The 12,350-nt window shown below is 38.6% G+C and overlaps 1 protein-coding gene across 1 annotated transcript; it reads left to right on the forward strand.

Moving 5' to 3' along the window:
- Nucleotides 1-153: 153 nt before the first annotated feature.
- Nucleotides 154-11,827, forward strand: ZNF630 (zinc finger protein 630). The gene is given in 13 exon segments (XM_077147022.1): nucleotides 154-160; nucleotides 9,558-9,667; nucleotides 9,927-10,020; nucleotides 10,185-10,271; nucleotides 10,274-10,588; nucleotides 10,591-10,833; nucleotides 10,836-10,907; nucleotides 10,910-11,203; nucleotides 11,206-11,382; nucleotides 11,385-11,450; nucleotides 11,453-11,611; nucleotides 11,614-11,697; nucleotides 11,700-11,827. Coding segments are annotated over 13 exon segments (1,836 nt in total).
- The last annotated feature ends 523 nt before the right edge of the window (nucleotides 11,828-12,350 follow it).

Raw genomic sequence — 12,350 nt, forward strand, 5'->3', positions numbered from 1 at the left:
TTCTGGAAACCTTTGAGGAGGTCTAGTGTTAGTTCTTTTTAGAATGTTTGATAAAATTCCCCTATGAAGCCATCTGACCCTGGGCTTTCCTTTGTAAGAAGTTTTTTTTGGGGGGGAGGTGCATAGTCAGGGAATCGAACCTGGGTTTCACGCATGAAAGGTGAGTATTCTGTCACTGTGTAGGAAGTTTTTTGATGACTGATTCAATCTCTTTACTTGTGATTGATTTGTTGAGATCTTCCATTTCTTACTGAGTCGGTGTAGCTTGTTTGTGTGTTTCCAGGAATTTGTCCATTTCATCTAAGTTGTCTTGTTTGTTGGCATATAGTTGTTCATAGTTTCCTCTTATGATTTCTGTTATTTCTCCATGGTCTGTGGTAACACACCCCTTGCTTGTCATTTCTGATTTCGTTTTTGTTTTTTTTTTTTGCATCTTCTCTCTTTAATTCTTTGTCAGTCTTGCTAGTGACCCATTGATTTTAGTGATTTTCTCAAAGAACCAACTTTTGGTTTAATGATTCTTTCTATTGTTCTTTTGTTCTCCCATTCATTTAACTCTGCTTTAATCTTTGTTATTTATCTTCTTCTATTTGCTTTGGGGTCAGTTTGTTATTCTTTCTCAGGTTCCTCCAGGTGAGCAGTTAAGTCCTTGATTTTTGCTCTTTCTCATTTTTTAATATAGGCATTTAAGGTAATAAATTTCCCTCTCAGCACAGCTTTTGCTGCATCCCATAAGTTCTGATATGTTTTATTCTCATTTTCTTTAGTCTCCAGACAGCTACTGATTTTGTAACAATTTCTTCTTTAACCTACTGGTTGTTTAAGAGTGTGTTATATAATCTCCATATATTTGTGAGTGTTCTCATTCTTTGGTGGTTATTGATATCCAGCTTAATTCCACTGTGATCAGAGAAAGTGCTTTGAATAATTTCAATTTTTAAAATTCATAAAGACCTGTTTTGTGCCCCAGCATGTGATCTATTCAGGAGAATGTTCCATGAGCACTAGAGAAGATTGTTTATCGTAGTGTTTTGGGGTGTAATGACCTATATATGTCTGTTAGGTCTAATTCATTTATCAAGTTATTTAACTTCTCTATTTCTTTGTTAATCTTCTGTCTTGTTGTCCTATAGAAGAGAGTGGTATATTGAAATCTCCTACTGTTATTGTTGAAACATCTTTTGCTCCCTTCAGTTTGGCCAATGTTTGTCTCATATCTTTGTAGCTCCTTGACTGGGAGCATAACCATTCACGATTGTTAATTCTTCTTAGTGAATCTCCCCTTTAATTAATATAGAGTGTCCTTCTTTGTCTCTTTTGCTGTCTTCACATTTAAAGTTTACTTTGTCTGATATTAGTGTAGCTACTCCTGCTTTCTTTTGGTTACAACTTACGTGGAACTTCTTTTTCTAACCTTTCACTTTCAATGTGTTTGTATCCTTGTGCCTAAGATGAGTCTCTTATAAGCAGTATATAGCTGGATTATATTTTCAATCCATTCTGCCCATCTATATCTTTTTTTAATTGGTAAATTAGGCCATTAATACTCAAATTATTACTGAAAAGGTGTTTCTTGAATTCATCATCTTATCTTTTGGATTTTATTTGTCAGAAATATATATTCTTTTCCCTCTTTCTCTTTTTATCTTTTAAGTTACCCTTACTGGTACTCTTCGATTCTGTTCCTTCCTCTAGACCTCTATCTCTTGTCTTTTTTTTTTTTTTCAACTGGCAAAAATCCCTTTAGTATTTCTTGTAGGGCTGGTCTCTTGCTGACAAATTCTTTCAGGATATGTTTGTCTGTGAAAACTTTGCTCTCTCTCTCTCAGTTTTGAAGGACAATTTGTCTGGGTACAGAATTATCGGCTGGAAGTCTTTCTCTTTCAGTATCTTAAATATATCATACCCTTGCCTTCTTGCCTCCATGGTGCCAGTTGAGTAGTCTGAACTCAGTGTTACGAGATTACCCTTGTATGTTGTAGATTGCTTTACTTTTTCCACTTTCTGGATTTCTGCTTCTTTTCAATATATGACAGACTGATTAGTATGTGTCTTGGGGAAGGCCTATTTGGATTTATTCTATTTCGAGTTCTTTGAGCTTCTTTGACTTGCATATTTATATCCTTTATAAGGGTTGGGAAGCTTCCCCCCATTGTATCCTCAACTACTCTTCCTAGCCCTTTACTCCTCCCTTCTCCTTCTGGGACACCAATGATTCTTACCTTTTTGGGCTTTGCTTTGTCCACCATTCAAATTTTTCCTTAGATACAATTCAAAATTTTCCATCTTTTTTTGCCATTTGTTGTTTTGAGTGTTCAAAATCAGTTGTCCTATCCTCTAGTTCACTTATTCTTTCTTCTTCCTCTTCAAATCTGCTGTTGGGTGTCTCTAGCATGTTTTTTATTTGGTCTACAGCATCCTTAATCTCTCTTATATATGCTATTTTTCTATTTATCCTTTCACACTCTTCTTTATCTTCTTCTAGTGTCTTCTTGATCTCCTTCATGTCATTAGCCATCCCATTTATTTTAGTTAGTAAAGTTATATGAACATCTTTGAATTGTTGTTCCAATGTCTGTGTCTCCTCTGGTGTTTTAATTTGCTGATTAGGTTTTGGCTATATCATGATATACTTAGTGATCTGTTGTCTTCACGGCATGTAAATATCTTGATTGGCTTACTTTGGAAGTTGATTTCCTTCAGTAGTCTAAAGCGTTGTATTTGCTCGATGAATGTGGAGCAGGATGCAGGGTGCAGGGTGGGCACAAAAATGCGGTGATGTACACTGCAGCACAGGTATAGGCAGAGGTTGGTAATGCTATACTGGTGACTGTGAATGTGGATGCCCAGTGGCAGGGGTGGAGTGTGTGTGTGTGTGGCTGTACAGATGCATGGGTCTAGGAGGCATGGCCCTGGTGTGTGCAAGTCTAGGGCGTGGGGCCTTTGTGCACATGCACAGAGCTATGGTAGTGGTCCGTTTTACACTTTCATGGGCTGGGGTCGGATTTGACACAGCTGCACAGGTCAGTGCTTGCCCAAAGCTGGGGGATATGACTGGGGTTGTGCACATATGCAGGTCTGGGAGGGCTGTAAACTGATGTACACATGTGCAGAGCTCAGGTGGGGTGGGGTAGAGCTGCACAAGTGTATGAGCTGGGGGTTGGTGTAGCCTGAATACAGAGGTAAGCACCCGCAGCCTTTATGCACTGTCTACTGCCTGCAGGTTCAGGGACTGGGAGGTAGGGGTCGGGAGGGGTGGAGAGAGGTTGCACTTTTGCAGGAGAGGTGGGTTGGGCTGGGGCAGGCGTGCACGTGCTTGGGGTGGGGTTGTGGAGTGGGTACGTGCATGAGGGGTTGGCGGGGCAGAGGCGCTTGGAGCACGGTTGGGGGGGTGGGTGACAGGGTTCAGATGCACGGGGTGTAGGGTGAGTTGTGGGTTTGGGGGCTGTGCTGGTGAAGGTATTGCATTGAAGGAATGTGGCTTGGCTTACTTCCTAGTCCTTGTCTCCCCATCCGTGCACTCCTGAGGGTTCCAGGCTTCCATGTTAGGCTGTTTGTACCAACCAGATGGTTTCCGGTTCTCTGCTCCTCAGTTCCTCAGCTTCTGCAACCAGGGACACCCTATATGGTGCAGAAGACTCTCCCAGGTTACTTACACCCTGGAATCACTGTCTCAGTTGCCTTCTGGTCCCTTCTCTAGCTGTTTCTTGGAACAGGGTTGAACTCAATCTATCTTATTAAACCATCTTCCCAGAATTCCCTCAAATTTATTTTAACTTTCTTTATTGTATAGTATGATTTATATACAAAGCAAAGAAATTAAAAAAGCAATAATTTTCAAAGCACTCTTCAACAAGTGGTTACAGGAAAGATCCCAGAGTTTGTCATGGGCTACCATATGATCCTCTCATATTTTTCCTTCTAGCTGCTCCAGAATATAGGAGGCTAAAGGGTTTAAATATTTTTGATCATCACAATCGATGGTTTTCCTTCTTTTTATTGAAAAATAATATAAATAAATTTTTCATATTGGACATTTCTGTCATTTATATGGGGTAGGGAGATGGAACTATCTGATGTTCTGGAGAGGCTGGGCTAGGTTTCAGGACTTATCTGGACCAGGGACCCATCTGGAGGTTGTAAGTTTCTGGCAGGTTACTCTAGTGACTGGAACCCTTGTGGAATCTTATAAATCTCCCCAAGTGTTCTTTAGGATTGGCTGGAATGGTCCTGGTTGGGGGTTGGCGGGTTATGATAGGTAGGAAGGTCTACTTGAAGCTTGCATAAGAACAACCTCCAGAGTAGTTCAACCTCATTAGCTAATGGTTCACCCATCTCTAGTTTCTATGTATCTCTAAGTACCCTGTATTCTGTATTATAAGCCTCTGATCATACCTTTATGCTGGTCATAAAAGTGGAATCATACAGTATCTATCATTTTGTATCTGGTTAATTTCACTCAGCATTATGTCTTCAAGGCTCGTCCATCTTGTCATGTGCTTCAGGATGTCATTTTGTCTTACTACCCCATAATATTCCATTGTATGCATATAACACATTTGTTGATCCACTCATCTATTGACAGACATTTGATTTGTTTCCCACTTTTGGCGATTGTGAATAATGCTGCTATGAGCGTCGGCATGCAAATAGCTGTTTGTGTCACTGCTTTCAAATCTTCTGGGAATATACCCCTGTGCTGGGTCATAGGGCAACTCAATATTTAGTTTCCTAAGGAACTGCCAAACAGTCTTCCATAGTGGCTGTAGCATTATACATTTCTACCAGCAGTGCATAAGTGTCCTAGTTTCTCCACATTCTCTCCAACATTTATAGTTTCCTGTTTGCTTTTTAGCAGCCATTCTCATAGGTGTGAGGTGGTATCTCATTGTAGTCTTTATCTGGATTCCCCTTATAGGCAGTGAAAATGAGCATCTTTTCATGCAATCTTGAGCTATCTGTATTTGCTCTTCAGAAAAAATGCCTATTCATATCTTTAGCCCACTTTATAATTGGGTTGCTTGTTCTTTTGTTATTGAGTTGTATGATTTATTTATATATACAGGAAATCAAACCTTTGTCTGATATGTGATTTCCAAATATTTTCTCCCATTGAGTTGGCTGCCTCTTCACCTTTTTGACAAAGTCTTTTGAGGTGCAGAAGTATTTGATTTTGAGAAGTTCCCATTTATCTAATTTTTCTTTTGTTGCTTGTGCTTTGGGTATAAAGTTTAGGAAGCTACCTCCTTTACTAGGTCTTGAAGATGTTACCCTACATTTTCTTCTAGAAGCTTTATGGTGCTAGTCCTTATATTTAGGTGTTTGATCTACTTTGAGTTAATTTTTGTATGGGGTGTAAGGTAAGGGTCCTCTTTCATTCTTTGACTATTGATATTCAGTTCTCCCATGCCCATTTATTGAGAAGACTGTTTTGTCCCAGTTCAGAGGATTTGGGAGTCTTGTCAGAAATCAGTTGACCATAGATTTGGTGGTCTATTTCTGCACTCTTGATTCAATTCCATTGGCCAATGCTTCTGCCTTTGTGCCAGTACCATGCTGTTTCCACCCTGGTGGCTTTATAATAGGTTTTAAAGCGAGACAGTGTTAATCCTCCCACTTTGTTCTTCTTTTTAAGGATGCTTTTAGCTATTCAGGGTCACTTTTCCTTCCAGATGAGTTTTGTAGTTAGCTTTTCCAAATCTTCAAAGTAGGCTGTTGGAATTTTATTGGTACTGTGTTGAATCTGTAGGTTAATTTGGGGAGAATTGACATCTTAACTATATTTAGCTTTCGTATCCATGAGCAGGGAATGTCTTTCCACTTATGTAGATTTTCTTTGATTTCTTTTAGCAATGTTATGTAGTTTTCTGTGTACAAGTCCTTTACATTCCTAGTTAAGTTCATTCCTATGTATTTGATTCTTTTAGTTGCTGCTTTGAATGGAATTTTTTCCTTAACTGACTCCTCAGCTAGCTCATTGCTTGTGTATCGAAATGTTACTGATTTTTGCACATTTATTTTATTTCCCACCTCCTTGCTGAATTTATTTATTAGCTCAAGTAACTTTTGCTGTAGATTTCTCAGGATCTTCCAAGTATACTGTTATATCATCTTCAAATAATGAGAGTTTTACTTCTTCCTTTCCAATTTGGATGCCATTTATTTCTTTGTCCTTCCTGATTGCTTTAGGTAGAACTTCTAGCACAAAGTTGAGTAAAAGTGGTGACACTGGGCATCCTTGTCTTTTACCTGATCTTAGGGAGAGGAGGCTTTCAGTCTCTATCCATTGAGTATGGTGCTGGCTATCAGTTTTTCATATATTTCCTTTATCATATTGAGGTAGTTATCTTTGATATCTATCTTTTGGAGCATTTTTATCAGAAAAGAATGCTGAATTTGTTGAATGCTTTTTCAACGTCAATTGAGATGATCGTATGATTTTTCCCGTTTGATTAGCTAATGTGCTGTATTACATTAATCGATTTTCTTGTGTTAAACCATCTGTTTTAGTTTGCTAGCTGCCGGAATGCAACACACCAGAGACAGATTGGCTTTTAATAAAAGGGGATTTATTTTGTTAGTTCTTCAGAGGAAAGGCAGCTAACTTTCCACTGAGGTTCTTTCTTACGTGGAAGGCACAGGACGGTCTCTGCTGGCCTTCTCTCCAGCCCCTTGAGTTCCAACAACTTTCCCCAGGGCGACTTCTTTCTGCATCTCCAAAGGCCTGGGCTGAGCTGCGAGTGCTGGGATGAGGAATGCCGAGCTGGTTAGGCTGTGCTATGTTGTGCTCTCTCATTTAGGCACCAGCCAATTAAGTCAGATGTCACTCATTGCAGCAGTCGTGCCTCCTAGCCGACTGCAGATGTAATTAGCAACAGATGAGGTTCACGTACCATTGGCTTATGTCCACAGCAACAAAACTTGGTATGCTCACCTGGCCAAGTTGAGAACTGAATCTAACTAACACACCATCCTTGCATTCCTGGTGTAGATCCTACTTTGTCATGGTGTATAATTCTTTTAATGTGCTGTTGAATTTGATTTGCTAATATTTTATTGAGAATTTTTGCATCTGTGTTCATTAAGGAGATTGGCCTGTAGTTTTCCTTTCTTATAGCATCTTTACCCAGTTTTGGTATTAAAATGATATTATCTTCATAAAATGAATTAGGTAGAGTTCCTTTTTCCTCAATTGTTGGGAAAAGTTTCAGCCAAATTGGTGATAGTTCTTTCTGGAATATTTGATAAAATTCTCCTGTGAAGCCATCTGGCCCTGGGCTTTTCTTTGTGGGAAGATTTTTGAAGACTGATTGAATCTTTTTCCTTGCTATTGGTTTGTTGAGATCTATTTCTGCTGAGTCAGTGCTTGTTTGTGTGTCTCCAGGAATTTGTCTATTTCATCTAAGTTGTCTAATTTGTTGGTGTATAGTTGTTCACACTATCCTTTTATGAGTGGTAGTGCACCCCTTCTCATTTCTGATTTTGCTTTTTTGCATCATCTTTTTTTTTCCTTTGCAATCTTGCTAGTGGCCCATCAATTTTTTTTAATTCATTTTATTTTATTTTTTAAAATACCAAAAAAACACAAAGCAAATGCAGACATTCCTATTTTGATCATTCCGTTTTACGTGTATAATCAGTAATTCACAATATCATCTCATAGTTCTATATTCATCATCATAATAATTTCTTGGAACATTTGCATCTATTCAGAAAAAGAAATAAAATGAAAACAGAAAAAAATGTATGCATACCATACCCTTACCCCCTCTTTCATTGATCACTAGCATTTCAACTAAATTTATCTTAACATTTGTTCCCCCTATTATTTATTTTTATTCCATATGTTCTACTCGTCTGTTGACAAGGTAGATAAAAGGAGCATCAGGCACAAAGTTTTCACAGTCACACAGTCACATTGTGAAAGCTATATCATTATTCAGTCATCATCAAGAAACATGGTTACTGGAACACAGCTCTACATTTTCAGGCAGTTCCCTCCAGCCTCTCCATTATATCTTGAATAACAAGGTGATATCTACTTAATGCGTAAGAATAACCCCCAAGATAACCTCTCAATTCTGTTTGCATCTCTCCACCATTCACACTTTGTCTCATTTCATTCTTCCCCCTTTTGGTCGAGAAGGTTTTCTCAATCCCTTGAAGCTGAGTCCCAGCTCATTCTAGGATTTCTGTTCCACGTTGCCAGGAAGGTCCACACTCCTGAGAGTCATGTCCCACATAGACAGGGGAAGGGTGGTGAGTTTCTTGTTGTGTTGGCTGGAGCGAGAGAGGCCACATCTGAGCAACAAAAGAGGCTCTCTTGGGGGTGACTCTTAGGCCTAATTTTAAGTAGGCTTGACCTATCCTTTGTGGGGTTAAGTTTCCTATGAACAAGCCCCAAGACTGGGGGCTTAGCCTATAGCTTTGGTTGTCCACACTGCTTGTGAGAATATCAAGCATTCAATTTGGGGAGGTTGAATTTTCCTCTGTTCTCATCATTCCTCAAAGGGGACTTGCAAGTACTTTTCCACTCACTGATCAAATCACTCTGGGATTCATCAGATGGCCCATCAATTTTATTGATTTTCTCAAAGAACCAACTTTTGGTTTTATTGATTCTTTCTATTGTTCGCTTATTCTCCCATTCATTTCTTTCTGTTTTAATTTTTGTTATTCCTCTTCTCCTATTTGCTTTGGGGTTAGTTTGTTTTTCTCAAGTTCCTCCAGGTTTGCTGTTAAGTCCTCGATTTTGTTTTTTAATATAAGCATTTTGAGCAATAAATTTCCCTCTCAGCACAGCTTGTACTGGTTTGAAATGAGGTATGTACCCTAGAAAAGCCATGTTTTAATCTTAATCCCATTTTGTAAAGGCGGCCAATTCTTCTAATCCCTATTCAGCATTGTATGTTTGAAACTGTAATTAGATCATCTCCCTGGAGATTCGTTTCTGGTATATGGCATTCCAGCAGCTATCAAACTAGAACACAGCCTTTGCTGCATCCCATACATTCTGATAATTTGTATTCTTATTTTCATTAATCTCCAGATAGCTACTGAGTTCTCTAGCAATTTCTTCTTTGACTCACTGGTTGTTTAAGATTGTGTTATTTAATCTCCATATATTTGTGAATATTCTCGTTCTTTGGTGGTTATTGAGATCCAGCTTCATCCCATTGTGATCAGAGAAAGTGCTTGGAATAATTTCAATATTTTAAAATTTATAAAGACCTTTTTTGTGCTCAAATTTATTTTTGTGTAGAGTGTGAGGTTGGGAATCCAGCTTTATATGTGAATTTTTATTGCTACCCAGTTTTATATAATCTATCCCCTCCATTCTTATTTATAATGCCACCATTAGTATATTTTCAAGTTTCCCATTTGCACCTATTTCTAGACTCTCTATTCTCTTCCTTGCTAATGCCAGGATTTCCCAGTGTTTCTCTCATAAAGTATGCTACCCAACTATGTGCACAGTAGGCATCCTACATGCATTACTGTGGTTTACCTGTGAACAATGAGCAGATTGTACAGGAATATGTTATAATAGGAATGAGCGACATTTGAGGACATGGCTGTGCATTTCACCCAGGAAGAGTGGCAGCAAGTGGATCCTGTTCAGAAGACCTTGCACAGGGATGTGATGCTGGAGACCTATAGCCACCTGGTCTCTGTCAGTAAGGGCAGAATCCCTATGTAACTTAATGAACCTAATCCTCCTTATCCTTCAGAGATGTGAAGACCAAGACTTTTGTTATTTTCCCTTAACAAAATGTTTTATTTTGAGGTTTCAGTTTTTTTGTGTTTATATTCTTGTTGCCTCTGGAATTTATTTTTGGGCATGGTATGAGTTAAGGATCCGTCTTTGTTGAGAGGCCCCTGAAACTACTCCTTCTCCTCATGCATTTCTGAGATACAAGGCCAAGACTATCATAATTTATTCAGGTACAAACCCAGATATAATCTTCAAATTGGGACAGGGAGATGACCTGTGGCTCATACAGAGAGAATTGTCTAGGTGAGAATAGAGTAGATGATAAAGGGGGCATCTTCTTCTTGCCTGACATCAATGGCCTCCTTTCTTCCATAACATTTATCAGGCTTTCTTTACAACAGCCATCTGCAGCAGCCACCTTTCTAGTGCTTCTTTCCATTGCTATGTTTTGTATCTTCTTAATTTTACCTTTTTCTTTCAGACAAGAAGAAAAGCCATGAATCTTCCCAGCAGATCATTTCAGGAGGACTTTCCTTTCAAAGAGAGAAATTGGAAAGGCTCCAAAGAGTAATTCGTTGTACTCTATTTTAAAAGTTTGGCATATTGATGGTCAGATAGATACATATCTAGGAAACCAAGATGAGGTTTTCAGGCAGGTCACAGGCATCAGCAATGAGACATTGACTGAGAAGAAAGCCTCCAAATATGATGCATATAGAAACATATTTGCTAGGTGCACAGACTTTGATCCTTCAGGTAAAAACCTCCACAATTTTGATTCAAATGAAAAGAGTTTGAGGCTTAGTTTAGACTTACTAAATTATAACAGGAGCTATGCAAGAAAGAACTCCACTGAAATATTTGGATGTGGGAGATCACTTACTATAGTGTTTCTTGTTGTGTGCCAGAGAAAATTCATACTGGAATGAAACTCTGTGGAGATTGTCAATGTGGAAAATTTATCAGCCATAAACAAGCTTATATTCAGTATAAGAAAGTTCAAGCTGGGCAGAAACCCAGTACTTGTATTGTGTGTGGGAAAGGTTTTATCGAGAATTTGTGGTTCATTATACATCAGAGAATTCATGTTGGTGAGAAATTATATGTATGTGAAGATTATAAAAAGCCTTTAGTGAGAAATCACACCTAATTGTGCATCAGAGGCTTCATAATGGGGAGAAACCCTATGAATGTGTTGTCAAAAAGCCTTCTCCCAGAAGTCACATCTTATACATCAGTGAGTTCATACCAGAGAGAATCCCTTTGAATGCGGTCAATGTGAGAAAGTCTTCTGTGAGGAGTCTCATCTTTTTATACACCAGATAACTCATACTGGGGAGAAACCCTATGAACGCACTGAATGTGGGAAGACCTTCCCTCGGAAGACACAGCTTATCATATATCAGAGAACACATACTGGAGAGAAACCCTATAAGTGTAATGAATATGGGAAAACCTTCTGCCAGCAGTCCCAACTCATAGGACACAAGGAATTCATAAAGGAGAGAAACCATATGTCTGTATTGAGTGTGGGAAGGCCTTTTCCCAGAAGTCTCACTTCTCTTGACATCAAAGACTTCATACTGGAGAGAAACCTTACAGATATGCTGAATGTGAAAAAGGCTTTTCTCAGAAATCACCTTTTATTATACACCAGAGAATTCATACAAGGGAAAACCTTATGAGTATAGTCAATGTGGCAAAGCTTTCTTCCAGAAATCACCTCTCATTATTCATCAGATAATTATGAATGTACTGAATGTGGAAGGGCTTTTTCCCTGAAGTCACATCACAGTATATATCAAAGAGTTCATAATGGAGAGAAGCTATATGAATGTAGTGAATGTGGGAAGGCCGTCTGTGAGAAGTCTCCACTTGTTATACATCAGAAAACCCATATTGGGAGAAACCCTCTGAATATGCTGAATATAGGATGACTTCTTCCCAGAAATCACAGATGATCACCTAACTGAGAACACATACTCCAAACGCAGTAAAGGCGAGAAATCCTTCTGCCAGCATGCACACCTCACTGGACATCAGAATCCATATAGGAGAGAAACCTTATTGTGGGAGGGCCTTTTTCCAAAAGTCAGACTGTATCGTGCATAGGAAAACTCATGATGAGCGAAATCCTATGGATATGTTAAACATGGAAAAATGTGGTACCTTCTATACTGTAGAATAGACTCATACATTCCTTAGCATGTCTTATCACCCCTCTGCAGAATGATTGAGTCAGGGCCTCAGAGTATTTTCAGCATTAGGAATATGGAATGGAATTGCTCACCCTTGAAGTGTCTAAACTCCCTTCAAAGAATATAAGCTTGGAACAATTTTCACTGTCTTGGTGTTTTCTGGTCCTTAAACATTTATAGAATCCTCTAGTGATGTCATTTGAGTATGGTGCATTTTTTACGGGTAGCTCTTTTTCACTTTCTCTATTTTTCCATATTTTGTCTGTATAGATTATGTATGTATTTACACTGATATATCTATCAATACATAGATAAATGCAGTCCTTGTAATTGTCTTTAAAAGTCATCCATTCCATCAAAATTGTTAAATATATTTGCATAATTTTGAGGAAAATTGTGTCATGAGTCATTTAATTTCCTCTATATCTGTGGTCATT

Source organism: Tamandua tetradactyla, chromosome X (genome assembly GCF_023851605.1).
Source record: "Tamandua tetradactyla isolate mTamTet1 chromosome X, mTamTet1.pri, whole genome shotgun sequence".
Lineage (NCBI taxonomy): Eukaryota > Metazoa > Chordata > Mammalia > Pilosa > Myrmecophagidae > Tamandua > Tamandua tetradactyla.